This window comes from Vombatus ursinus, unplaced genomic scaffold (genome assembly GCF_900497805.2).
Source record: "Vombatus ursinus unplaced genomic scaffold, bare-nosed wombat genome assembly UNPS02009824.1, whole genome shotgun sequence".
NCBI classification, from domain to species: domain Eukaryota; kingdom Metazoa; phylum Chordata; class Mammalia; order Diprotodontia; family Vombatidae; genus Vombatus; species Vombatus ursinus.
Genome location: NW_020949602.1, coordinates 1388154 through 1415610, shown reverse-complemented (window position 1 = coordinate 1415610; position 27457 = coordinate 1388154). Strand labels below are relative to the sequence as shown.

Here is a 27457-nt window from a genome sequence, read left to right as displayed (position 1 = left end):
CCTAAGGGAAGAGTAAGAGAGAAGTCAGTGGGGAGCTAGGCTCCCATCTCACTGCCCCATCTACTGCCTGAGGAGGGAAGAGGAGTCACAGAGTCTTCCATCTGACCTCTGACCTTCCATCTCAAGCTGCCCTGGTGTCCAGCCTGATCTTCAGCCTCCTCTGAAATGTTTTGTTTTGCTTTCCACTCAATGATGAACATTCTTACATTTGGTCAGACTTACACATCCCAATGAAGGATTACATTAAAGAAACTAAGATCTTGGCAACTGGACCCATCATTTCCTGGGAAATAGAGGAAGAAGAAACAGAAGCAGTGTCAGATTTTTATAACCCTGGGCTCAAAGATCACTGCAGATGATGACTGCAGCCATGAAATTAAAAGATGCTTGCTCCTTGGAAGGAAAGCTATGGCAAATCTGGACAGTACACCAAAAAGCAGAGACGTCACCTTGCCAACAAAGGGCCATATAGTCAAAGTTAGGGTTTACCCAGTAGCAATGTATGGTCATGAGAGTTGGACTGTTAGGAAAGCTGAGTGCTGCAGAATTGACCCTTTTGAATTGTGATGCTGGAGAAGACTTTTGAGACTTCCTTGGACAGTGAAGAGATCAAATCAGTCAATACTTAAGTTAGTTCAGGCTATTAACTGGAAGATCAAATACAGAAGATGGAGCTTAATTACTTTGGCCCATAATGAGAAGACAGAAGTTATTGGAAAAGACCCCAATGTTGGGAAAGATTGAAGGCAAAAGGAGAAAGGGATGGCAGGAGATGGATAGTTGGTGTCATGGAATCAACAAACATGAGGAGATAGTGGAGGATAGAAGAGCCTGGCATGCTGTGGTCCATGAGGTCACAAAGAGTCGGACACAACTGAACAACTTAACTGCTGCAGCAACACATCCCAGGGACTCTGAACCCCTGTAGGTGATCATCCAAACCCCATTCTCCAACCCCACCATCTGACTCCTTATTCCTATCCCCTTCCCACCCCAAAGTCCTAACCAAACACTACCCGCTGTGTTCTCGGTTCCATAGGCAACAAATTTGCCTTCATCTTAAGTCTTTTCCTCTCTCATTCCTTCCACCTTTTAGCAATCACCAAGACCTGGTTCTCTCCTGATGATAGATAGAACCTCCCTGGCCACCCTTTCCAGTACTGGCTACACATTCAGTCATTCTTCTGGGCTCACTGGTCAATGGAGGGGAGTTAGGATACTCCTTGCTCACCATGGCCACTTCTGGGTTCTCCCCCTACCTCCATCACTTAGTAACCTCTACTCCTTTGAGGTTCACACAATTCATATCTACCACCCGACCAAAATCCTGGTAGCTGTTGTCTACAGACCTCCAGATATTCCTCAATGACTTTGGCACGTAATTTTTCTCTCTTCCCCTCCTGCCCTCATACTGGAAGACTTTAATATACATAATGACTGTCTCTCAAACTAACCACCTGATTCCTCAACCTACTCACCTACCGTGACCTGCTCCTCCACCCCCTCTTGGCCATACACAAAGATGGTCATCCTCTTGAACTGGCTATCACTTACAGTACCACCTCCTCCATGTTCAAGAATTTTGAAATCTCATTATCTGACCGTAATCTGTTGACTTTTCACCTCTCCCTCTGCCTTCCCTTACCAAATCCTACTCTTCATCTACATCACGACCCCCAATCCCTTGACCCCTCAGTTCTCTTCCAGGCCAACTCCCCTGCACCAACCACTCTGTCTTTTCTTATCCATCCTGAGTCCTTGGTGAATCAGTTCAATAGATAGTAATCAATAGATTATCGCCTCTATCATCCTCACTTTCTCACTTATCTTCAATCTCTCCCTCTGTACTGGCTCCTTCCCTATTGCCTACAAACATGCCCATGTCTCCCCCATCCTGAAAAGCCCCTACTTGACCCTTCCATCCCTGCTAACCATTGTCCTGTATCTCCTCTGCCTTTTGTAGAAGGCAGAAATCCTTCCGTAGAGTTCCCATAGAACTCCTGGAAAGGGCCATTTACAGCTGGTACCTCTGCTTTCTCTTCCCTAACTCTCTTCTCAACCCCTTACAGTCTGGCTTCTGACTTTGACATTCCACCAAAACACCTCTCTCCAAGGTTACCAGTTACCTCTTCGTGGCCAGGTTCAGTGTCCTTTTCTCCTCCTTGACATCTCTGCAGTCTTTGTGACCCTGGTGATCACTTTCTCCTCCTTGACCCTCTCTTCTCTCCAGGTTTTGTAGACAAGCCGCCCCCCCCAGTTCTCCTCCTCCCTCTCTGACCGCTCCTCCTCTGCCTCTTTTGCTGGATCCTCCTCCAGATCACGCCCTGTAACCAGAGGTGTCCCTCAGGGCTCAGTCATCTCTTCTCCCTCTATACTACTGCACTTGGTGATCTTGTGGTGCTGAAACAACTATTAGCACAGTGATTAGAGTGGTGGGCCTGGAATCAGGACTATCTCAGTTCAACTCCTGCCCCAGATACTAGCTATGTGACCCTGGGCAAGTCACTTAACTTCTGTTTACCTCAGTTTTCTCTTTGTAAAATGGGGATGATACCAGCACCTAATGCATAGAGTTGTTATAAGAATCAAATGAAATAATATGTTTAAAAAATTAAAGGTACATGGCACAGTGCCTGGCACATAGTAGGTACTACCTAAATCCTTATTTCATCCCCCTTCCCTTCCTATTGATTTAATGATCATCTCTATACTTCTTAATTTTATCTATCCTGCATTGACCTCTCTGCTGACCTCCAGTCTTGCATCTTCAACAGCTATTCAAGCGTCTCAAACTGGACATCCATTAGACATCTTAAACTCAATATATCCAAAACTGATCTTATTATCTTTTCCCCTAAGCCCTTCTCTCTTTTTTAAATAGTATTTCCCCCAATTATATGTAAAGACAATTTTTAGCGATCATTTTTACAAGATTTTGAGTTCCAAATTTTTTCTCCCTCCTTTCTTCCTCTCCCCTCTTCCTGAAATGGTAGGCAACTTGATATAGATTATATATGTGTACAATTATGTAAAACATATTTCCACATTAGTTACAGTTGTGAAAGAAGAAACAGATCAAAAGGGGAAAAAAACCATGAAAAAAATGAAGAAAGTGAAAGTAGTAATCTTCGATCTGCATCCAGAGCCCATCAATTCTTTCTCTGGATGTGGACGGCATTTTCTATCATGAGTCCTTTGCAATTGTCTTGGATTGTTGCATTGCTGAGAAGAGCTAAGTCACTCATAGTTGATCATTGCACAAAGTTGCTGATACCATGTACAATGTTTTCCTGTAAACCCTCCTCTCTTTCAAACTTTGCTATTACTGTGCAGGACGATACCATCCTCCCAGTACCCCAGACTCTTTCCTAAAATCCCAGCTCCTCTTAATTCTTCCCTCTGTTAATTATCTCCTAGTTAACACGTATATAGCTTCTTTGCTTGTTGTCTCCCTCGTTAGACTATAAGCTTCTTAAGAGCAGGAGACTGTTTTGCTTTTGTCTTTGTATCTTCTGTGGTATTGTGCCTGGAACATAGTAGGTGATTGATGAAGGTGGGTGTTCTTCAGGGCAGATCCCAATCTCTCTATGACTGGCCATTCTGTGCAGACTTCTGTCCATGTGTGGAGGGGTCTGATCTCTAATAAAGCAATGGGCTTACAAGCTGGACCACAGTTAGGTCTGAGTGATGAGTGATCCCCAAGATCAAAGGGCTGGCCAACACTCAAAGCTCCATTAAATAAGTACAGTAAGGACAGTATACCAGTGCATCATTAGCTTGGCTCAGGACTCTTGGGACATATTGCCTCTTACAGACTTGGGTGTGTTTCACTTCCAGGAGAATCTAACCCTTCGAAGGGTCCAAGTAGGAGAGAGGTATGAAAGAGGGAGTCACTGGAATGTGGGCAGTGGGAGGTTATCCTTTTGTCAACCCCAGGCGCAAGTCCTTTCCAAGGGGAAGTTCAAATCATGGAGTGGCACATTGAATGTTCTCGTGTCAAGAGGAAACCCAGGATCTTTGAAAGGACTACTTAATTTCCTTAGCTTAAAGCCAGCCCCCTTTCTTCTTCCTACTGCATCCTGAGCCAACTTTATCATCCATGTGCAAGCCCCGCACAAGATAGAGGCACTGGGGGACTGCCCACCCAGCTGTGAGTTTCTGACTGGGGATCGGTTTACTATCGATAACCCCACAAAATACCCCACAGGAACAACTGCTGTTCCCACTACTGACCCAGGATGGGATTATCAGAAGAGTGAGGACAGGCAAAGAGAGACTATGTGATAATTTGCCAGCTAGGAGGCCTAAGAACTGCATTTCAAAAGCGAGTAAATTTTCAAAAAATTAAGGAAATTACTCAGGGAGAAAAGAAAAACCCTACCCTTTTCCCAGACAGGCTAGTAGAAGCTATTAAAAAGTATACAAATTTAGATCCTGACTCTATAGAAGGAGCAACAATCCTTAGCATGTATTTCATTAATTAATCTGCCCCAGATATTAGGAAGAAACTGCAGAAATTGTCAATGGGACCCCAAACACCTCAGGCCCGATTACTGGAGATGGCCTTTGGAGTTTTCAACAACAGAGACTTAGTAGCAGCAGAGGAAAGAAAAAGAAGGGAAAGGGCTAGAGACAGAGAACATGCTCAATTCTTGGCTATTGTCATGGCCAGGAAAAGACCCAAGGGTGTTTCTAGCAACTCCTGCAGTGGGAAAACCTGCTTTCAATGCCACCAGGAGGGTCACTGGTCCAAGGAGTGTCCCTTCAGGGTGCCCCCTCAGAGGAAGACTGTCAACTCAGGTGGTGAGGGCCACAAGGCAGCCCATCGGTTCAAGGAATGCCCCTCCAGGGCACCGCCCCCCCGGGGAGAGCCCCCATGACCAATGCCTCTGGGACCATGCCCAAGATGTGACCATGAGGGACATTGGAGGAAGGATTGTCCCTGGGGTTGGAAAAGTGGTGGAGTCGCCCCTCCCCAGTACCCTATTCTCCAGTTTTCTCAAGACTGGGAATGACAAGGGAGCACTCCCACTTTCTCCATCTCTCTCTCCAAGTCCTGGGCAAAAATCGAGGCCGAAGGTAAGGTTACCCTCTTTATCATGGCTATGTTCTCTGTTGTTTTTTTGTTTTTTTTGTTTTTGTTTGTTTTTTTGCAAGGCAATTGGGGTTAAGAGACTTGCCCAGGGTCACACAGCTACTAAAATGTCAAGTCTCTAGTCAGAGACCAGATTTGAACTCAGGTTCTCCTGACTCCAGAGCTGGTGCTCTATCCACTGCACCACCTAGCTGCCCCATGTTCTCTGTTTTAAACAGTTGCTCTGGCCCTACCCACCCCTCAACCCATCTGGTCATGGTCATTGAAGGGAAAACTAGGGGATATCTCCAGGCATACCCCTTCCCCTGCCAATTTGAGGATCTGTTTGAATACTCCCTCCTTATGCTCTTCTCTTGCCCTGCCCTTTTGTTTGGAAGGGACCTGATGGTGAATTTGAGGAGCCAATCTTCTCTAGTTAAGCCTCCCATCTCCGTTTTCCCTCTGTGCACCAGACCTCCTCATGTTCCCCCAGAAGTGTGGGAGAAAATTGAGCTAATTGTTTGGCATCAGGGAATTATGTCAAGCAACTTTTTATAATTTGGTTACCACTAAAATAATTTGGCTATTGTTGGTTATTGTTTTCATGTGCAAACTTGCCAAAAAGCTTGTTTGGGTTCTGTCTTGTTGAGAATTTGCAAGTGTATAGAAATAATCTCTAACATTGGCTTTTTACACCAGGACAAATTTAAATTTGAGATGTAAATCCTGGAAAAGTTTTTCCTAAGCTGTGACATAATTCCCTAGGGACTTGGGTCGAATTCTTTCGGGCAGGACCTGCATGTTGTGATTTTGGGGTCCCAGCACCCCTAAACCTCTGGACCTAACCACCTCCAAGACCAGAGCTCTCTTGGCTACTGTCCAACACTGCTATATTTAAAGGGCTGGGTGACATTTGTACAGCTGCCAGCCCCTTTTCCCCCATGTCTGTTCTGGTTTTCAAGGTCCTCCAGTCCCTTTTTCTGCCCACTCAGCTGCCCAGCTAAAGCACAGGGGACCCTGTGCAGCTGCTTTTCTCCTCCTGATAGTCTGGCACACTGTGAGTCAAAGGACAGTCCTGGCGAGGGAAGGGCGAGGGGTGGGGAGTCTGGATTTTCTGCTTGACCCAAAGGTTAAGGGGCTGGGAAGAAGGAGGGCAGAAGGAGGGGCCTCCTTCATATAGTGCTCCAAGCTGATACGTGGAGCTCTCTCCTTCTTCCAGCAGATGTACCACGAGCCTCTGGATTCCCATCCATCCACGCCCCAGCCAGAAGGGAAGATATTGTCTGCGAGAGAAGCTAAGCCAAGGACCTTGACCGAGCCAGCTGTGGAAGAGGGCACCATGGCTCCGAGGAAGGCCTGGGCAGTAGCAGGAGGCATGGGGGTGGTTTTAGTGGTTGCCATAGTCCTTGCAGTCAGCCTGACCCAGAGCCGCAGCTCCCAGCCAGGTAGGAGGTGCAGGCAAGGGGCTCTCCCTGCCAAAAGCATTCTGATTGGCTCAGATCCTTTCTTTTCCTCTCCCCACGGCTCCCCCACTCTTCACCCCACCTAGTCTGGCTCAGGTGTCCTCCTTCCTTCCCATGATGTTCCCCAAGGTTAAGGGTGAGGGCCCAAGTTTTGCCTCAGGGTGTCAAATAAGAAGGAAGCAAAAGTACTGGCATTTCTTGGGGTGGCAAGAAGGTGGAGCTCGTGCCAGTCTCTCCCTTCCAGCCCCAGGCCCACTGCGGCCACCTCCCTGCCCTCCGAGCCATGCCCTACTCCAGCTGAGGGCCTCATCGATGCCTTCGATCCCAGTGAAGTTTGGGCTGCTTCTTCCAGGTGTCAAAATCCCAGTTTGGGGCTCTGGATTCTCTCCCAGCAAAAGTCCTGATTGGCGCGTGGACCCTTTTCATCTCCTCCCCAACATTCTTGCCAGCAGAGTTCTTGGCTGTCACTATTCCTCCACCTCCCCCTTCCCAGGATACCTCCCCCCATTCCTCCCCAGCAAGGCTCCAATTGCCTGGGCTCCCTGCCTTGACTTTCCCCACGATCCTCCCCCCTGCAATCTCCCAAATTAAAATCAGTCAAGCTCTAATTAGCTCAGCCTCCTGCCTTTTCCCTCTCCAGGATTCTGCCCAAGAGAGATTGTGATTATCTTGGCCATACTCCACCCCCATTCTCAAGACTCTGTAAGGTTCTCACTGGCTTAGATCTCCTTCTAAGACCCTCTCCCCCTTGGAAGGATCTGATCGGCTCTGCCTCTTCCCTCCCTTTCCCAAGATTTTTCTCCAAGGAACCCCAGAATTTCAGAGTTGGAAGGGACTCCAGACATCATCAAGTCCAATCCATACCTGACCAGGAGCTCCCTGTACTGAATCCTTGACAAGGTGTGATCCAGCCTCCAGTGAGGGGAGCCCTCCCCTCTTGAAGACCTGTAATGATGGGAAACTCACTACTTACATGTAGCTCTCCTCTTGCCCTTCCCAAGTTTTTCTCCTGGCAAGAGTTTGATTCACTTCATTTCCTTCTTCCCAGTAAAAGTTTATATAGCTTTGGGTCCCTCTCCCCAAGATTCTTCCAACCTAGCAATGACTCAGAAGGGAATTGCCCAAAGTAAGAGTGACTTCATGGCAAAGTCAAGAAAGGTGTCCTGGTCAGGACCCAGGTCAGTGCCCAGGTCAGTGCCCCTTCCTCTTAAGATCACTACAATGGCTGCCGATCCATTCCCTTGACTAAGAACAAATGATTCACCCATTCCCAGGTTGTGAGAGCTGTCGCCCAGATGGTGACATGATGGACTACCTTCTCAGCAATGGGCATATCAGCCACAAGGATGGCCTGCTGGTCACCTGGTACCATGCTGCCAACTCCCGGAGTGAGATGGAGGCAGCCCTGAGCAGTAAGGCCTGCAGTTCCCCAACCCTTAGGGGAGCGAGGGGAGGGGGAGAAGGGCTGGACCTTAGTTAGACGGATGGACCTTCAGTCAATCCCAGGACACCAAACTAGGGGGACAGAGTTAAGGGGCTCAAGGGTATTCTTTCCTCCTTCCCCTGGAAAACCCCCAGCCAGTGTTTTCTCTCCTAGCCTGGTTCAAGATCCTAGTTTCTGATGATTCTTCTGTCTTCCTATCAACTCTCAGGAAAGGCTCTGGCTTCATTCATTTAGAATCCTACACAATAGAACATCAGAGCTGAGAGGATCCTTAGAACCCAGAATGTCAGAGCTGGGAGGGGCTTGGGAACAGGGAATATCAGATAGGAGAAAACTTAGAAGACAAAATGTCAGAAATAGCGTGGCGATGGGACACCTTAGAACAGAGAATGTCAGGGGTGTGGGAGGGGACGGGGCTCAGAACAGAGAAGGTTTGAGCTTGCAGGGACCACAGAATGCTGTGTTAGAACCCAGCATATCCTCGAGGTCAGGTGGAGCGAGTTGTTTTTCCCAGGCCCGGAGAATTCTCTCCCAATAAATAGGAGGGATGACCCCACCCTGAGTGATAAGGAGGGTAGACAAGCTTCTCACTGAGGTCATAAGACCTCACTAGACTGATACTGAACTCTGGTTTAACTGTGGAAATCTTATCTCCTGATGATAAGGGGGTGCAGAGAAAGGTCATCTTTCCTGAGAAAGGCTTGTAGACAAGTGTGAATAGGCAAATCCAGGGCCATAGAGAAGATACTGGGAGGACTGGTGGCCAGCCCCCTAGCCTGGGAGTCAAGAGGCCTGGATCTCATCTTAGCCCGTCCACTGATGTGCTCAGTGATCTTGGGCAAGTCATTTCTCTGCAGACCTCAGGGGAAAAACTAGAGTTTGGACTCTGGGCCTTTGATGATAGCATGGAAACATCTTATCATTGTCTCCAAGGAAGGCAATAGAGATACGAACTCCTAGTGGGTGGGGGAGAGATTTTCACAGAAGGGTTGAACCCCAAAGGCAGAAGGGACCCCAGGGGCCAGCTGGTCTAACCTGTACTGAACCAAGAATTCCCTTTATGTTATCAGACAAAGGGTGGTCCAACGGCTGCTGAACCCCTCCAGGGGGGAGGAGCCCACCCCCTCCAGGGACCCATTCCATGTACAGAAGGCTCCAACTGGTGGGAGGATTTTCTTACATAAACCTAAATTTGCCTGTCTGCACTTTCACCCTTTGCTTCTCGTCCTGATCTGCGGGCCAAGCTGAAATTTCTCTTTCACTTCCATTCCCCCTGAGTCTTCTCCAGGCTGGGGCTAGGCATGGGGTTAAATAACTTCCTTAGGGTCACCCAGCCAATAAATCAGAGGCAGAGCTGGAGCCTGGGTCTTGTTGGCTTACCCACTGTGTGGTACAGTGACTCTAACACAATTAAACTCAGAGACTTCTCAAGGAAGCAAAAATTACTCTTTATTACAATCTCACGAGAAGGGGTGTCTACTCCTCCAGTCCACTACCAGCAGGAGAAAGGCGAGGCACAAAGGACAAAGTAAGGTTATATATCTTACGCAAACCAGAAACTCCCACCCCGCCACTATCCCTTACTCCCCTTGGCTGGGAGGCAGGCTCACATTCTAGGTGCGAAAATCTTCTCCATTCCCAAAGAACAAGGAAACAGGGTATAGCCAATCCAAACATACATGTCCTTATTTAGTATACCTAATGCTGATGGGCAGTGGCAATCAGGAGGGGGTTTAGGGCCGAATTAAACTTATGGCCTGTTGGTTCTCTCAGAGCCTATCTCTAGTTTCGAGACAGTCTTTTCATCACCACCCTGAGAAGTCTTCACAGAGGTTAAGTCTCATTCACCACCATGCCAGGCCTCCTGCTCCAGACTGAGTCTATGCTGGGTGTGTGGTGTCCACTCCGGCCAACCTGGACACACACTGCCTGCTGGCCGCTCCCGGCTATGAGACACATCTGTCCGCTCACAGCTTCTGGCCTCAGTTAAAGTCTTCTTTCCTTACAAGAAGAGTAGATTGTATTCAGGGCAGCTAAGTGGTATAGTGGATAGGGCACCTACCTGGAGTCTGGATGACCTGAGTTCAAATCCAGCCTCAGACATTTACCAGCTGTATGACCCTGGGCAAGTCACTCAATTTGTCTCGGTCTCCTCATCTGTAAAATGAGCTGGAAAGGGCAAACTGCTTCAGTATCTCTGTCAAGAAAACCCCAAATGGGGCCCCAAAGAGTCGAATAAGACTGTATGCGCCCTTAGTTCAAAGCCAGAGACTTTCATAAATCCTTTAATACTCTTCTATACACTTACACTTCTATAAGACCCATAAGTCTTTGAGAAAAACCGTCTCAGTTGCCTCAACTCTGGGACCAGCACCAGCTTGCCCTAGGAAAGGCCCCTTCTCAGTGTTTTTCCTCTGAGGAGTGACTACCTTGTTCCTTTCCAGAGTGATGGATAGACGGCTTTTAGACCCCAGCCAGAGATTCACTAGCTGGGGTACAGACATCAGCTGACACAAAGTGGGGTCTTTTCTTCTTTGTAGCTAATGTCTGCAGGCTTCGTCTTCCCTTTGGCCTGAACGTCCAGGTTGCAGGGCTTGGATCTCCCAGGGGTGAACTCAATCTAACCCAATGATTCTCAAATCTCTTCTATTCTTGGTGCTAGGACTCCAGAGGCCACTAAACTTGCGACAAAGAAGGATTTAAGATTCCTCTCCTCACCTTCCCATCTCTCACCTCCTCCTTTACTTGTACCAGTAGGTGAAGTAACTTTGTGCCTCCACGGATGGGGCTATTCTTGAGACTTCCCTAATGCCAGGAGAGAAAGGGGGCAGAATATAGCTGGAGCAGGGGCAGGGGCTAGGGAATGGAGAGGTCTCAGGTTTGGGTACGCATCCCCATTTTAATGTCTGAAGGCTTAGTTATGCCTATACCCAGGCAGGTTGCCACTCACTCAACACAGCCAGCCAAGGGTCCTGGGATTTCACGGTCTTCTGGTTTCTTAATTCCAAAAAAAATTCTTCTCTCCCACGTAGATGAGCGGGTGGGGAAAGACAGAGAGAAGACACTAAGTCCAGGGGACAAAGGTCATTGTCTCTGCTAGCCTTCTAAGCACATTCCTGGCCTTTCACATCCATATATGGCCAATCAAAACGCAAGCTCACCCTGTCATCTACCAGACTCCTTTGTAACAACCTTGTGAGGTATAGAGGACAGTTATTTTTATGCCCATTTTATAGAAGAGAAAGCTGAGGTCAAAAAGGCTAGGTGGTTTATCCATGGTCTTACATCTCAGTGTCAGAGCTGGGATGTGAACCAAGTTCAGCATTTTTGTTTTCACTATATCATGCCATTTCCTTAATGGGAGCTTGTCAGCATATGAGAGTCAGTTGGGGGTTTGGGGGTGGAGAAACCTCTCTCATTCTTTCCAAATCTCTTTCCTATGGCAGTTCATGACATCAACCACAAATTTGCCATTCATTGAATTGGATATGCCATTCCCCACCTCCGTGCCACTGCATGGGCTATGCCACCATGCCTGGAAAATGCTCCCTTTTCAACTGCACCTCTCAGAATCTTTAGTCCCTTTTGAGGCTAGGTTTGGGTGCTGCATCTTACAGGAAGCCTTTCCCCATTCCCTCAGCTGTTCTAGGCTTCTTTCTCTCTTCCAAATGCCCTGAGTTTACTTATCTGTGTGCACACTGTGTCCCCTAGAAGAGTGGAAGCTCCCTGGGGGCAGGGACAATTTTTCCCTTTTGTCCTTGTAACCTTAGTGTCTTGAACTCAGAAAGCCTGCTCCTTCTAAAAGTTTGTAAATTAAATTAAATGAGTCATAGAGTTTCTTCAGGGCAGGGCATTGAACCACAGTTAACAAAAGCCAAGTTAGCAAAGAGAGGGACGCATCTTTGTAGGGTTTTTTGTTGTTCAGTGTTTCTTGGCAAAGACTTGGTTTGCTATTCCCTTCTCTAGCTCATTTTACAGATGAGGAAACTGAGGCAAACAGGGATACATGACTTATCCAAGGTCACACTTAGTAAGTGAGGCCAAATTTGAGCTCAGGTCTTCTTGACTCCAGGTGGTAACCACTTAGCTGCCCAAAGGGATGTCAGTGGTCATCTAATCCAACCTTCTCATCTTACAGAGAAAGAAACTGAGGCCCAGAGAAATTGTTATAAGAAGTTATGGATAATAGTAGAACATACCCTCTTGGGAAGATGTGAGGATCAGATGAGGTGATATATGTGAAAGTGCTTTGGAAACCTTAAACCTGTCTATGTGGTCACTATTAAGTGACTTGCCTGGAGTCACACAGCTAGAAAAGGTCAGAAGAGGGATTCGAATCCAGGTCTTTCTGACTACAAATCTAGCACACTCTCCCATACATCACATTGCCTCTCAGGGGATCTTGGTACTGGTCAGGAGGAGTCGATGGAACCCAGCAGATATTGAACCCCCTGAACCCCACATCCCGTCCAGGCACAGGGCCAGCTGTCTAGCCCCGATTTCAGCAGCAAGGGTATTCAGGGCTGGGGTTGTGAATGGGGGCAGGGAGCTATTCTCCTCCTTGTTACTCTTCTTCCCCTTTGGGACATAGGTGACGTCATGGTACTGGAAGCAGACGTCAATGTGGAAGGGCTGAATACAGACAATGAGACGGGGGTCCCGATCATGGCCCACCCCCCTGCCATCTACAGCAACAACACCTTGGAACACTGGCTGGAAGCTGTATTGACCAGATCAATAAAAGGTAACAGCCCTGGCCTCTTAACACAGTGCCTGGCGCATAGTAGGCACTCAATACCTATTGATTGATTGATTGTCCTGGAGCTTTCAGTGCTCAGATATCATCCCCATGCTGTCCGCTGGAAAGAGCTTGGCTGAGAAGCCAGAATCCCAGGTGATTCATAAGATCATAGAAAACTTTCAGAAGTCTGCAGATGAGGAAAAGTGGGGTCCAGAGATATTAGGGGATTTGTCCATGGCCACAAGAGAGAAAAAGGAAGCTGCAACTTTTCTACAACGTAACATTTTATTTCTGGTTCTCTCCTTAAATTTCTGTATAAGCCTCATTCTTTCATCTTTAAAATGGAGACAACACCTGCAAATGAGAGAATCTGGTGAAAGTTATTTGTAAGCTGTAAAGCATAGTACTAGTACAAGGAGTTATCGGCATCCTACTGACGATGGCCTCCTTATAATCAAGCCTTACTGTCTGGCCTCTCCCATGTCAGAGCTGGGAGGGGCCTGAGAACATAGAACCTAGAATGTCAGATCTATATTAACATAGTACTTTAAAGTGTACCAAGCACTTTGTTTATATTATCTCATTACATCTTCACCACAGTGCAATGAGATAGTTACTATGAATACAGTTGTACACACTTTACAAACAAGGAGACTGAGGCTCAAAGAGTAACCTGCCCATGGTCTTACACAGCGTCAGAGAAGGGATTTGACCTCAAGTCCTCCTGGATTCCCAGTCCAGTTTTCTCTTCACTGCTTTACTCTCCAGAAAGGAGCATTTTAAGTTCTCTTAACCTTCCCAAGCCCTTCCAAACCATCTCTGTGTTCTTTGCCAGGCATCAAACTGGATTTCAAGAGCATCCAAGCAGTTGGCCCTTCTCTGGATCTCTTGAGGAAGCAGACAGAGGACGGGAAGGTCCAGAGGCCTGTGTGGATCAATGCCGACATCCTGAACGGCCCCAACGTGCCTATCCCCATTGCTGTCAATGCCACACGGTGAGTCAATGGTTCCTCTCTTCTCTGAATGCTTTGGGAGTGTTGGCTGGATCTCTCTCCTTCCCTTCCTCTCCCCCGAGTCTAGACCATCAGTCTACTGGCACAGGTACTCGGGGAAGGTTCGGGAGACTGAATGAGAACAGGAGAATTCATGTGCTTGCTCAGCCTTCCTTGGTGAGTAACCTCCCCCAGCTCCCTTTTGTGTGGTGTCTTCTCTCTTTAGAATGCAATTGCCTGAGCATAGGGACTGGTTTTATTTATTTTTTTTGTTTGTATTTGCATTTCTAGTGCTTAGCACTGTCCCTGGCATGTTGTGAGTGGTCAATAAATGTTCTGTCTGTCTGTCTATCTTCATCTGTCTGTATCCATCTATTTCTCTATCAGAGGCACAGACTGAGTTTGACGCGGAGACTCTAGTTCAATTCGAAAAGCATTTATTAAGTACCTACTGTATGCAAGGCACAGTGAATACGAAGACAGAATTGAAGTCTTCTCTCCCCTCAAAGAGCTTATATTCTCTGTGGGAAGGGATGGGGAATGAAAGACATGAGATAGATGTAGACAAGTAAATACAAGGTAATGTGAGCAGAGAGAGAGCTGGAAAAAAAAACTGGGTCAGAGCAATTGCTTATCTCTTGACATCATATAATCTGAGTGATCATATAATCATAGAATTTGGGGATTTAAGGCTGGCAGAGACCTTTGATACCATTTCATTCCCTCCTTCAATTTTACACAGTAGGAAACTGAGACCCAGAAGGGTTAAGCAACAAGCTCAAGGTTATGTGTTACATAGAAGGGAAGTAGCAGTGACAAGATTTGAACTCAGATCCCTTGAATCCAAATAAAATTTCCTTCCAAACCTATAAACTCCCATGATTCAAACTTAATTCAATAGACATTTATTTATTTAGTCCCTACTGTGTGCCAGACACTATGCTAGGTGCCCAAAGATAAAAATCAAATATTTCTTACCTTCAAAGAGCTTACATTCATCAAAGTAAAGTATAGGGAAAAAAGCACTGGTTCTGTCAGAAAACCTGATTCAAATTCTATCTCTGATGGTTGTATGACCTTACGAAAGTCACTTAAATCTCCCTATGCCTCAGTTTCCTTACCTGTACAATGAGGATTGGAGGACATTATTTTTTCCACCCTGACAAGCTACTGATTTCCTCACTGACCAAATTTCTAAGGCCATTTTCTAAAGGTTGAGGCAATGACCACTCTGCTCCCTCAACATTCCACCCACAAATCTTTACTGGGCACCTACCATGTGCCCAGACCTGCCATGGCCAAGTAACTGCTATCTTTTCACAAAGTGCAGTTTGATTTCATTCCTGGAAAACAAGGTAAAGAGGCTTCAGGGGTGTCATTTGATTTTCTTATGCTCTCAGGGTGAATTAAATGCTCCTTGAAAAAAATGGAGGAAGGACTTCTAGGTAAAAGAAAGACATTTTAGGAAGGATCTGATTCTATTCAAAGAAAAGAGGAAAAGGACCTGAAAAGGGGGAAGGCTATGTCTACTAATGTCCAGAGGTCAGTGAAGAAAAAAAACAAAACACCAGAAACATTGAAGCTGATGAATAGATCTGGGGCTCTTTGTGTAAGGACTGGAAGGAGAGCTGGATCCTCTAAGGAGGGAGCACCAGCTGCTCATGCTCTAAGGCAAGATGGGGTGGATTCCTGATTCCCAAAATTGATCAGGAGAGAGATGGAAGGAGGAGTAGAACAAGGAGGAGAACCTATCAGTGATCACCAACCAGACAACCAGGAGAGGTCCAGCAGCGTCCCAGAGAATGTACGCTAGAGGTGGGGGGGAGCATCTGAAGGCATTTCAGTGACTCACTTGAGCATAATTACAGATGGTGGAAAGCTAAGGGCAATGGTCAAAAATCAGAAGACCTAAGGCAAGAGCTTCAGAAAAGGCAGATTTGGGAAGTGAAGAATTAGTTAAGAAGATGGTGTCTGATGATGATGGGATTTTGATTTCTGAATCATAATTTAAGATGTAAAAGTGACGGACTCTCGGCCAGGGATGGAATACTCCTAACGAGGTCTGATAAAATACTTTTTTTTTTTTTGGAGTTATGTAAACACAATCAAAATCACTCACTCTATCAACTAACAAGCTCATCAGTTGCTATGGGCCAGGCACTGTCCTAGGTGCTGAGAACATTCCACAGCTGCTACGTGCCAAACACTAGAATACAAATACAAAAAAGTGAGAAAAAAAATCCCTCCTCTCATGGAGCTTCTACTCAATCAAGACAGATAGTGTGTTGCATAAATGTTTATTGAGTGATGTGTTCATATACAATTGCACTCAGAATAAATAGATATAGGATAACTAGGAAAGAAATACAAGGTAATTGAATCCATGATAGTCAGGGAGGGAGGATACTAGCATTTGGAAGGATCAGGAAAGGCAGAACTGGATGCGTCAGCAGAGGTGAGGAACCAGCATGGAGGTAGAGAGTGGGAAGGACAGTTGGGCAAAGGAACTCAGATGGGAGGTGGAACACCAAGCGTGAGGAAGAGAAAGACCAGTTTAGCTAGACTAAAGTGGAGTAGAGAAAGGAGGGCAATATATTCTGAGGATGAAACTATACATTGAGGGCATTAGATAGTCAATAAACATTTATTAAGTACCTACTATGTTCCTGGCACTGTACTAAGGTAGAGATTCAAACAGAAACAAAAAGAAACACTATCCCTGCCCTCAAGAAGCTTACATTCTAATGGGGGAAACAGCACATAAAAGGAAGCTGAGAAATAGGGGTGGGTGACCAGGGGGAAGGGGTCACAGAGGAAGAAAAAGTCCAGAAAGTCAGGAGCAGGGCCCAGAGAGGAGTGGTGTGTCATGGATGGCTTGAGGGCCTTAAACTGGAGGTTCCAGGAGGAAATGATCATTCACAGGAAGGGGCCACAGGGGCAGAGGGATCTTCCAAAGCAAGAAGGCTGCTGGGAGGAAAAGAACATTTCATGCATTAAAGTGCAAAAAGAAGCCCTTCCCCTCCCCCATCCTTTAAGGGTCAGACTTGCCCAGGATTGAATATGGGCTTGTCTCTAGTCCAGAACCAGGGGTGCTTGTGGGAAAGGAGACCCTTTGGGATGTAAATCTTACAAAGGTAAATAGAGAATTAATGGGGGTGGGGGAGATATCCACAGCTGGGTGGGGGTATCAGGAGCAGCCTCAGATGGGAGGTAGCCCTTGTCCTGAGGTTTGAAGGGGGCCAAGGCTTCCCAGAGGAAAAGATGAAGGACAGCAGATCAGGAATGGGAGATGAAAGAGGGATATCCTTACCAGTTTAAAAATAGAGAGAGTGGGAGATGAATGCCCCATATGACAGAGGGCACAGAGGAGAACACCAGATTGTAAAGGGCTTGAAATGTCAGACAGGGGTTTGGACTTGATCCTAGAGGCAGCAGGGAGTCACTGAAGCTTCTGGAATGCGGGAGTGATGCAGCCAGACCTGGGCTTTAGAGAATTTGAAAGTGCGGGGAAAGGGAAGGGGAACACTGGTGCAGGGCTCTCAATTAAGGACTTTTGCAATAATACAGGTGAAGAGATGAGGGCCTCCACCAGGGAGGTGACCTTAATAGGAGAGGAAAGGGCATGGATGCAAAGGCTGTCATGTAGATGGGATGAACAGGACGTCAACAGATTGGGTATAGAGGTGCTTTGTAGCATAGGGCCTGGCACATAGTAGGTGCTTAATAAATTCTTCCTTCCTTAATTGTCTTCCTTCCTTTCTCTGTTCTCTAATTTCCTTCCTTCCTTAACTTCCTTCCTTTCTAACTTCCCTGCTTCCTTTTTTCTTCCTTCCTTCCTTTTTTCGTTCCTTTCTGAATTTCTTCATTCTTTTCTTCTTTCCTTTCTTATTTTCTTCCTCCCTTCCTTTCTTCCTAACATCTTTTCTTTCTTTTTTCCTTCCTTCCTGATTTGCTTCATTCTTTTTTCCTTCCTTCTTTTCTTCCTTTCTTCCTAATATCCTTTCTTCCTTCCTAACTTCCTTCTATCCTCCTAACATCCTTCTTCTTTCCCTCCTTCCTTCCTACTGTACAGTAGGTGAGGGAGAGTTAAGACTTGAAAATGACTTAGAAGTGGCTAGCCTGAATAAATAGAAGGATAGTGATGCTCTCAGAAGAAACAAGGAAGTTGGGAGCAGTATCTGTTGGCCAAGTTGAGGCATCTGGTTGTGCTTGGAGTTAGAAAGACCTGAGTTCAAATCCCACCTCAGACACTTGCTATCTCTGTGGTCCTGGGTAAGTCACTTAACCTCTGCCTTAGTATCCTCAACTGTAAAATCAGGATGTTGTGAGGATTATATTAGATAATATTTATAAAGCATTCTGCAAACTTTAAAGTATTATACAAATGCTAGCATTATTGTTGAATTGGGATATGAAAGTGAAGAATATATATTATTTATATTACTCTCTGGTCTGTAGTTAGTTAGTGATGCAGGACTGTATCTCAGAAGAGAAATGAGGATTGGACGTGTTGGTTTGGGAGTATTTGAATAAAAGTAAGAATAACACCAACTAGAATGAACATAGCAATTTAAGGTTTGCAGAGAACTTTACACACAATAGCTCATATGATCCTTACTATAACCCTGGGAGGTAGGTTCTATTATTACCCCATTTTACAGTTGAGGAAACTGACTCTGAGTGTAACTAAGTGACTTGCTCAAGGTCTCACAGCTGGTAAGTATCCAAAGTATGATTTGAACTCAGGACTTCCTGATTCCAAGTCCAATATTCTACCATTGCAAACCCACAGGCCTTGATGGGATTGCCAGCAGGTTGGTGAAAGGACACATAGGGAGTGTGATGCTACTGCTGAAGAATGTAGCAGGACATTACAGAGAGGTGGAGAAAGGTGAAGACTGAGAGAATTATCATAACAAAGAAGAAGCTGAGGCTCAGAGAAAGTAAAAGTCTGGCCCAAGTTTCAAGCATCATCTGCTTCTCTTTCCAGGTTTCTGTCCCTGGTCCAAGAAAAGTACCCTGATGCCACCCTGTCTGTGGGCTGGACCACTCTCTACTCCCCCTTCACTCCCAACAGTACCTATACCCAGGATATGATCGAGAAGATGCACAGTCTGGTGGAGGCCCTGCCACAGAAAGTGACCTTCCCGGTGTGGGCCGTCATGGCGAGAGCTGCCTGGTCCCATTTTAGCTGGCTCCTGAGTCAGTCTGAGAGGTGAGAGCACCAAGATCAATTAGTTAATCCATAACCATGCATTAAGCACCTACTGTGTACTAGGCACTATGCTAAGCACTGGGGACATGGGCAAGGAGCAGAACTGATGATCACTCACACTGTCAGCTCTACGGCCAGTTGACGCAGCAGGGCTGCGTGCCACTACCACTGCTGGCCAGTAGGGGAAGTGTGTAGTTAGGCTGTCAGAGGTGGATGGCATGTCAAGTTGTTTGCAAGATGAATGACAGATCCAGGTAAGTCTGAGGGTGCATGGCCACATCCTCTGAACTCCCTAGAAAACTGCCCTGACAGGAAAAGTTTCTATGAGTATCTACTTCTCTTGATTCATGGAAAGGCAGCCAGGATGTCTCTGTGTCCCTTTCTCCCTCGGGCCTTTGAAGAAAGCGTCTCTAACAAGGTGCCTGGCTGACAGCCCCACAGTTGGCATCCTGAGAGGCAGCATGGGATAGTGGGTAGAGACCTGGTGTGAGCCTGGGTTCAAGTCTTAACTCTGGATGGTGATGATGATGGTGATGGTGGTGGTGATGATGATGAAGATGATGGTGGTGGGGGGTGATAAATGATGATGATGGTGGGGGGGTAGTGGTGGTGATTTTAATAACAATACAATGAGGATGAAACATTGGAGCCAAGTTGTGAAAGACTATAAGCAGTCAGTCAACCAGCATTTATTAGGTGCCTACTATGTGCCAGGCACTATGCTAAGATGGAGATAGAAAGAAAGGCTTTCAAAGAGCTCACAGTTAAAAGCAAAATGGAGGAATTTACATTTGATCCTGGAGGCAATAGGGAGCCAGTGAGGTTTATTGAATAGAGGAGTGATATGGTTAGATCTGCAGCTCCTGCTGCTGCTGTGACTAGCATTTATAAAGTGCCTTAAGAAATATTCATCCACTGGATCCTGGACCATCCTGTCATCTTGACTTTTGTCCTGCCACTGAACTTTGATGACTCTGGAAGAGAGAGTGAGGCTCACAGCTCTGTGCAGTTCTGTCTCACTTAAATCCAATTCATGTGAGAGTTAAGACATCACCCCATGATGTCATTTGTAAGTTTGAAAATTATTTTACAAATATCTCATTTAATCATACAACAACCCTTCGAGGTATTATAGGCATTATTATCCCTATTTCACTCATGAGGAAACTGAGGTTCAGAGCCATTCACCTATTGTCACATAGCTAATAAATACTGAAGCTGGGATTCAAACTCAGGTCTCTCCTAACTCCAAGCCCAGCATACTTTACAGTGTGTCACGTTGACCCCATAACCACTGGGGTAAGGTAGAGAGCCCAGAGCACAACACATTGGATGGAGTGTCAGGAGAAGGGGGCCCAAGGCTCAGTTATACCACTGTATAGCTGGCTGTGTAGTCATTTAAGTTGCTTATAAGTCCGTTTCCCTATCAGTAAAATGGGTGGTACCATCTACCTAACATTCCATGGATCTTTTTTTGGAAGACCTCCCAGTTCTGCTTCCTCCCCCACCTCCACTGTCAGAGATAGGCCTTCACATAAGGTAAGCTCACTTTGGCTTAGCAACCTGTAGTATTGTAATCTGCCCTTGGGGTATTTGACACGTGGTTAGAAAAAAAGATTTGTGAGGCTACAGAGAGTCAATTTGTCAGGGTTCCTGACGAGGATCAGAGCATTATAGATTTAGAGCTGGAAGGGACCTAGTCCAACCTCCTTGTTTCACAGATGGGGAAATAGAGGCCCAGAGAAGTTGTCCAAGGTCACACAGGTTGTACGTGTCAGGGGCAGGGTTTAAACCCAGTTCTTTAGACTCCAGTTCCATGTTCTTTCCAGTGTACGACACATAGGAGGCACCATACATCACAGGCCAACCCTCAGTCTCCTGCCCCTCAGGACTGATTTACCCACCTTCGGCTCTATACTCACCCGTGTCCAGTGTAATCCCAAATGACCTCAGAGTCCAGTTGCCCAGTCCATTATAGAATTGCCTACCCATGCTTGGAAAATAATTCCCTCTATGACGCAATAAATAAAAGCATAAATAATCATAATAACTAGAATTTTTAGAGCACTTTAAGGTTTGCACAGCTCTTTACAAACCTATCTTATTTGATCCTCACAACAACCTTGAGAAGTAGGGGTCATGATTATGCCCATTTTATAGATGTGGAAATGGGCTGAGAGAGGTTAAACAACTTTTCCAGGGTGAAATGCTAGTGAGTTTTTAAGGCAAGATTTGAACCTACAGTTTGGGGGTGGCCCAGACGGCCTCTGAGATCCCTTCTAGGTCTGGAGGACCTTCTAGGTCTAGGATCCTTAACACGCGGTCATCCAGGCCGTGCTTGAAGGCTCTCAGTGATGGGGAAACCAAAGACCTCCTAAGGCCATCCATTCCGCTTTTGGACAGCTCCATTCATCAGAGGGCTTTCTTTGCTTTGAGACAGAATTAGCGTCTTAACAACTTTCATTCATTGCTCCTATTTCTGCCTTCCAAGGGCAAGCAAACAAATCTAAAAATGTATGATGGCTGGCTTCATATCCCTGGAGTCTTTTCTTCTCCACCTTAAACATCCCCCGACCCTGGGCCATTCTGATTGCCCTTCTCTGGATCATCTCCAGCTTTCCCCTTCTCCACCCTAAATCCCCTTGGGCAGAGTTAGGGCCTATTGCGTTCCGTTACCTATAAGTCCTGCCCGCTTACAAGGCCAAGAGTCAACTCCAACAATCCAGGCTGATGAGAGGACTCTTGTTCTGTTTGACCCTTCAAGACAGAGAGAGCAGGAGAGAGGCGTCTATAGCTTTGGGGATCCATAATTCCTTTTGTTTGTACAGAATTTTTCACAGACAAGCCATGCTTCGGTCACTTTGTCTGAGAGACTGGCAGACTAGGCGCTATTACCCCCATTTCACAGAGGTGGAAACTGAAATTCAGAAAAGTAGAGAGACCTGCCCATGGTTACCCAGCCATGGTGAAGATGGCACTCAGACCCAGCTCTTCTCACCATGAATTCAATATCCTCTCTATACTAGGGCTGGTCAATGAGAATTGAACATACCAGGAAATCGTCAGCTATTGCACCAAGATCTGTTTAGAGGGCACCCTGGGCTTGGCCTCAAGAGAGTTGGCTTCTAATCTCTGCTCTGCCAACTTTCTAGCTGTGACCTTGGCTAAGTCACTCCCATCTTTGGGACTCAGTCTACTCATCTGTCCAATGTGGCACTTCTTACCGCACAGAGTGGTTGTGAAGAAACACTTAGTAAATGATACAGTAAATGTGAACTGTTACAGTTACTGCCAAATTCCATCCATCTTAAGCCTGGCTCAATCGCCATGTAATCCCTCTGTGAAGTCTTTCCCAGTTCCTGCCCTGCTCCCAACCTATGGGGATCTCTCCATCTGAGGCTCCATAGTTCTTTAAAAATGTTTATTTGATACCTTCTGTCTTTACATCACCTTAATTTCTGAATATATCCCTTTTCCTCCCCACCTAGCAAGCTTTCTCTTGTAAACAAGAAGAAAAAGGATAAGAGGGGGAGAGAGCACTTCAAGTAAAACTAACACATTAAATGAGTCTGATAATATATGCAGCACTCCACATCCATAGTCTCCCATCAAAGAAGGGAAAGATGCATTCTCTCATCTCTACCTCTGTTACTTTGTAAGCAATCACTAGGCAGGTGGAATAGATGAGCCCAGCTGGGGAAGCACAGGGAGGCACCCTGAGGTATATATGGTGGAAGGAGTTCTGGATTTACTTTCAGGTAGAAAACTTGACTCTGTCATTTGCTGGCTATGTGTCCTGTGGGCAAGCCCCCTTCTCTCTCCAAGGTTAAGTTTCCTCATCTGTAAAATGGGGATAATTGTACTTCCTCCCCCAGAGGCATCAGCTGAGGACAGAAATGTGAGCTGTCCACTTTAGCACTCCACAGCCCGGAACCAGGTTCCTTTGTTGTGGGCTTCTGAGGGGGAGGACCCTGTGGTTGATGTAGATCTCTCCTGGCTCCAGGTACAGCCTGACCCTATGGCAGAGCGCCTCGGACCCAGTGACTGTGGATGACCTTCTTTACATACGGAAACACAGTGCCACACACCAAATCTACTATGACCTTTTTGAGCCCATCCTGTCTCAGTTCAAGCAGCTTGCCCGAGAGAGGTCTGGCTCATCCAGGGGCTGACCTAACAAGGGTCAAAGGTCTGAGGGCTGGAGAAGAGTGGGCACTGGGGCCCTGGAATCACTCATCAACCCATCACAAAGTAGGGGGGATTCTCCACCATCTCCCAGGAAAATCAGGAGGCATCACTGAACTTCAGAGCTAGAAGAGACCTCAGTGGGCATGAAGTCTGATCCATCCCAGCAAAAGAATCACTTCTCCAGAGTCTCTGTTATCTATTCATTCCATATCCTTTCTATGTATCTTGTATCTACTTCGGCATTGAATTCTAGTTTTCCTCATTAAAATGTAAGCTCCTTGAGGGCAGGAATTATTTTTTGCCTTTCTTTGTAGCCACAGCACTTAGCACAATGCCTGGCACACAGTAGGCACTTAATAAATCCTTTTTGACTGATTTATTAGACTTTTCTTGATGTCATTGATTATTAGAAAGTTATTCCTTACAGAAATCCTAACACTGACTCTCTAAAAACTGCACTCCACCCCCCCCCACCCCACCTCTTTGCTCCCAGGTAGAACTAGGACTCTACCCTTCAGAACTAAGGAGAACCAGTTTAATCCCCTTACAAAACTCCAAATATCTGAACACAACTATTCTTTGTTGTTTCTGTTTTTCTCAAGGCAATTGGGGTTAAGTGACTTGCCCAGGGTCACACAGCTAGTAGGAGTCAAGTGTCTGATGTCTGGTCTGAGACCGGATTTGAACTCAGTCCTCCTGAACTCAGGGCTGGTGCTCTATCTACTGCGCCATCTAGCTGCTCCTGAACATAATTATTATTGAGTCTTCAGATTTACATTCAATAGTACTCCATCACATTTATAACTTGTTCAGCCATTCCATGACTGATGGGCATCCCCTCAGTTACCAAGTCTCTGCCAGCACAAAAGGAGCTCTTACAAATATTTTTTGTACATATGGGTCCTTGCCCTTTTTCTTTGGACTATTTGGGGTGTGGAAAGAGAATTGGTGAACTCTGGATGCATATTGAAAAAGTACTTTTTAAAAACTTCCCTACTTTTCTTGTTTTGTGTGTGTTTTCTTTTGCAACATGGCTAACATGGAAATATGTTTTGTATGACTTCATACATATGTTTGACAACACATTGTTTACCTTTTCTCTCCTATTGCCATTACAGATAATGTTGACTCTTAGTTTTAAATAGAGACTACTTATCATTCTAGGGGAAGTACCATTTATTCTTATGCTTTCTGTTTCATTTTTTAAACAGGAATACATGTTGTATCTTGTCAAAAGCTTGTTCTGCATCTCTTGATGTTATATTATTTTTATTGCTTTTGTTATTAAGATAGCTAAAGTAGCAGGAGGGAGGGAGATAATTTGGAACTCAAAAAAAATTTTAAATGATGTTTATAAATATTTAATGTGCTTGGGAAATATTTAATGAAATAAATAAAAATATATTTTACAAAAGAAAAAAATACGGTTTGAGATGTGGGAATGCTAGGTCTCTAGGTGGCTCAGTGTGATGAGCTCTGGGTCTGGAGCCAGGAAGACCTGAGTTCAAATCAGACTTCAGACACTCACTAGCTGTGTGACCCTAGGCAAGTCACTTAACCTCTGTTTGCCTAGTCCACTGAAGTAGGAATAACAAAGCATCTTTGCCAAGAAAACCCCAAACAGAGTCACAAAGAGTCAGACTGAACAATAATGCTAAGTCACCAACCTTCCCACATTTTTTCTTTAATTTCCTTGATTCTCTTGACCTTTTGTTCCTCCAGATAAATTTTTTTATAGTTCTAGAAAGTAATTTTTTAATAGTTTGATTGATATAGCACTCAATAAATAAATTAATTTAGGTACTATTATCACTTTTATTATGCTGGCTCAGCTGCCCATAAGCAATTAATATTTCTCCACTTACTTAGGTCTGTCTTTATTTGTATAAATGGTGTTTGGTAATTACATTCATATGGTTCCTGTATTTGTCTCAGCAGTAGACTCCAAATGTTTGTTCCATCTGTACTTATTTAAATCTTCCTATCTTGTCCTGCTGGATTTTGTGAGTAATTTACAGAAATGTTGATGATTTCTGTGGGTTTATTTGCTATTCTGCAACTTTGTGGAAGTTGATAGTTGTTTGACATAGTTTTTCAATTGACCCTCTGGAGTTCTCTAAAAGTGATCATTTTGTTTAAGCTTATTCTTTGCTTATGCTTATTCCTTCAATTTCTTTGCTTTTGTCTTATTATTATAGCTAGACCCATACAGAACAATAATATTGATAATGGACATCTATGCTTTGCCCATGATCTTATTGGAAAGGCTTCTATCCCCATTACGGATAATGTTGACTTTTGGTTTTAGATACAGACTACTTATCATTTTACGGAAAGCACCATTTATTCTTATGTTTTCTGGGTTTTTGTTTTGTTTTTAAACAGGAATAAGTGTTGTATCTTGTCAAAAGCCTTTTCTACCTCTCTTGATAGAATTATATGATTTTTATTGTTTTTATTATTAACATAGTCAAATACATTTATAGTTTTTTTCCTAATATCTAACCAGCCCTGCATTCCTAGTATAAATGCAGCCTTGTCAGAGTGTATGATCTTAGTAACATGGTATTGCAGTCTCTTTGTTAATATATTATTTAAATTTTTACATCAATATTCATTAGGGAAATTGGTCTACAGTTTTCTTTCTATTTTGATTGTCCTTGATTTAGGTATCAAGATTATACTTGTGTCATAAAAGGAATTTGGTAGGACCCATTCTTTACCTATTTTTCCATCAATTTATGTAGTATTGAATGAATTGTTCTTTAAATATTTGGTAGCATTCACTTGTAAATTCATCTGGTCCTGGGTTTCTTTTTTTCTTTAAGATTTCATTATGATTTATTCACTTTCTTTTTCTAAGATAGGGTTATTTAAGTATTCTACTTTTTATTCTGTTAACTTGGGCAATTTATATTTGTGTAAATATTCATCAATCTCATTTTGATTATTAGTTTTATTGGCATGTAGTGAAACTGCTCCTAACAATTTATTTATTAGTTATGAATCCACCTTTTTCTTTTTGGATATTGGAAATTTTGTTTTCTACCTTCTTTGTAAAATCAAGCTAACTCGTGACTTAACTATTTTATTGATTTTTTTTCCAAAAAGAAATCTCTGAGTTTTGTTCATTAATGGGGGGGTGTTGCCTTCAATTATGTTAATCTCTTCTTTGATTTTCAGAATTTTTATTTTAGTGTTTAATTGGGTTTTTAAAATTTTGTTTGTTTTCAAGATTTTTTTAGTCGCACACCCAATTTATCAACTGTTCTTTCTTCCTTTCTTCCTTCTCTCCTTTTCCAATTGACGCAAGTGTGTGTGTGTGTGTGTGTGTGTGTGTGTGTGTGTGTGTGTGTGTTTCCCCCTAAGCACTACTTTGGTTGCATTGGAAAAATTTTGGCATGCTTTCTCAATGTTGTCATTATCTTTAATGAAATTGTTGATTATTTCCATAATTTGTCCTTTGACCCACCCATTCTTTAGTTTTAAGTTATTAAAATTTCAATTCATTTTAAATCTTTGCTTCACAGACCCTTTGTTCAACCTCACTTTATGGCATTAATTAATTAATGCCACAATACCAGAGGTTCAAATTATTGCATTAATTAATGTAAATTAATGTAAAAGATACATTTGGTATTTCTGCTTTTCTGAATTTGTTACTGACGTTTCTATGCCTTAGAATATGGTCAATTTTTTGTGAAGGCAGTCATGCTGAGGATAGGTTTACTTTCTATCCAGTTCAACATTCTCTACCTCAATTTTCCCATTCAGTATTCTCTAGAAGTCTATCATATCTAATTTTTATAAAATTCCATTCAGATCCTTCATTTATCTTTCGTTTATTTTTGGTTAGATTTATCCAGGTGTGAGGGGTAAATCAAGGTTCCCCCACTATTGTGGTTTTATTGTCTATTTCTCCCTGTAACTAATTTAGTTTTTCTTTTAAGAATTTAGATGTTATGCCATTGGGTGCATATATATTTGGTATTGCATTATTACAATTAATTAATTGAAATCATTGTCTAAGGCACTTTTCAGCAAAATGTAATTTCTCTGTTTATTTCTTGTAATTAGGTCTATTTTTGTTGTTGCTTTGTCTGAGATCATTACTTCTACCCCTACTTTTTTTTTTTTGCTTTAGCTGAAATATAATAGATTCTGCTTCAGCCTCTTATTTTAACTCCGTGCGTATTTTTCTGTTTCTAGTATAAAAAGATACATTGCTGGATTCTAGTTTCTAAGCCATTCTGTTATTCTCTTCCATTTTATGGGTGAGTTCATATCATTCATATTCACAGTTATGTTTGTTAATTGTGTATTTCCCTCCATCTTGTTCT

General features: G+C 44.3%; 1 protein-coding gene across 1 annotated transcript; it reads left to right on the top strand.

Moving 5' to 3' along the window:
• The first annotated feature begins 5011 nt into the window (after positions 1-5011).
• FAM151A (family with sequence similarity 151 member A) lies at positions 5012-23302 on the top strand. Its single transcript, XM_027852727.1, has 8 exons — positions 5012-5079; positions 6037-6163; positions 6294-6519; positions 7812-7949; positions 12573-12725; positions 13558-13717; positions 18705-18929; positions 22933-23302. Exons 1-8 carry the CDS (start codon positions 5012-5014, stop codon positions 23099-23101), a joined length of 1266 nt encoding a protein of 421 aa, XP_027708528.1. The 3' UTR covers positions 23102-23302.
• The last annotated feature ends 4155 nt before the right edge of the window (positions 23303-27457 follow it).

What these genes read in the sequence shown, in the direction of transcription:
- FAM151A (XM_027852727.1), top strand. Translation starts at nt 5,012, where the DNA reads ATGACAAGGGAGCACTCCCACTTTCTCCATCTCTCTCTCCAAGTCCTG. An exon ending in ACAGTCCTGGCGAGGGAAGG is followed by an intron (nt 6,164 to 6,293) that starts GCGAGGGGTGGG and finishes TCCTTCTTCCAG; the next exon opens with CAGATGTACCACGAGCCTCT. An exon ending in GAGCCGCAGCTCCCAGCCAG is followed by an intron (nt 6,520 to 7,811) that starts GTAGGAGGTGCA and finishes ACCCATTCCCAG; the next exon opens with GTTGTGAGAGCTGTCGCCCA.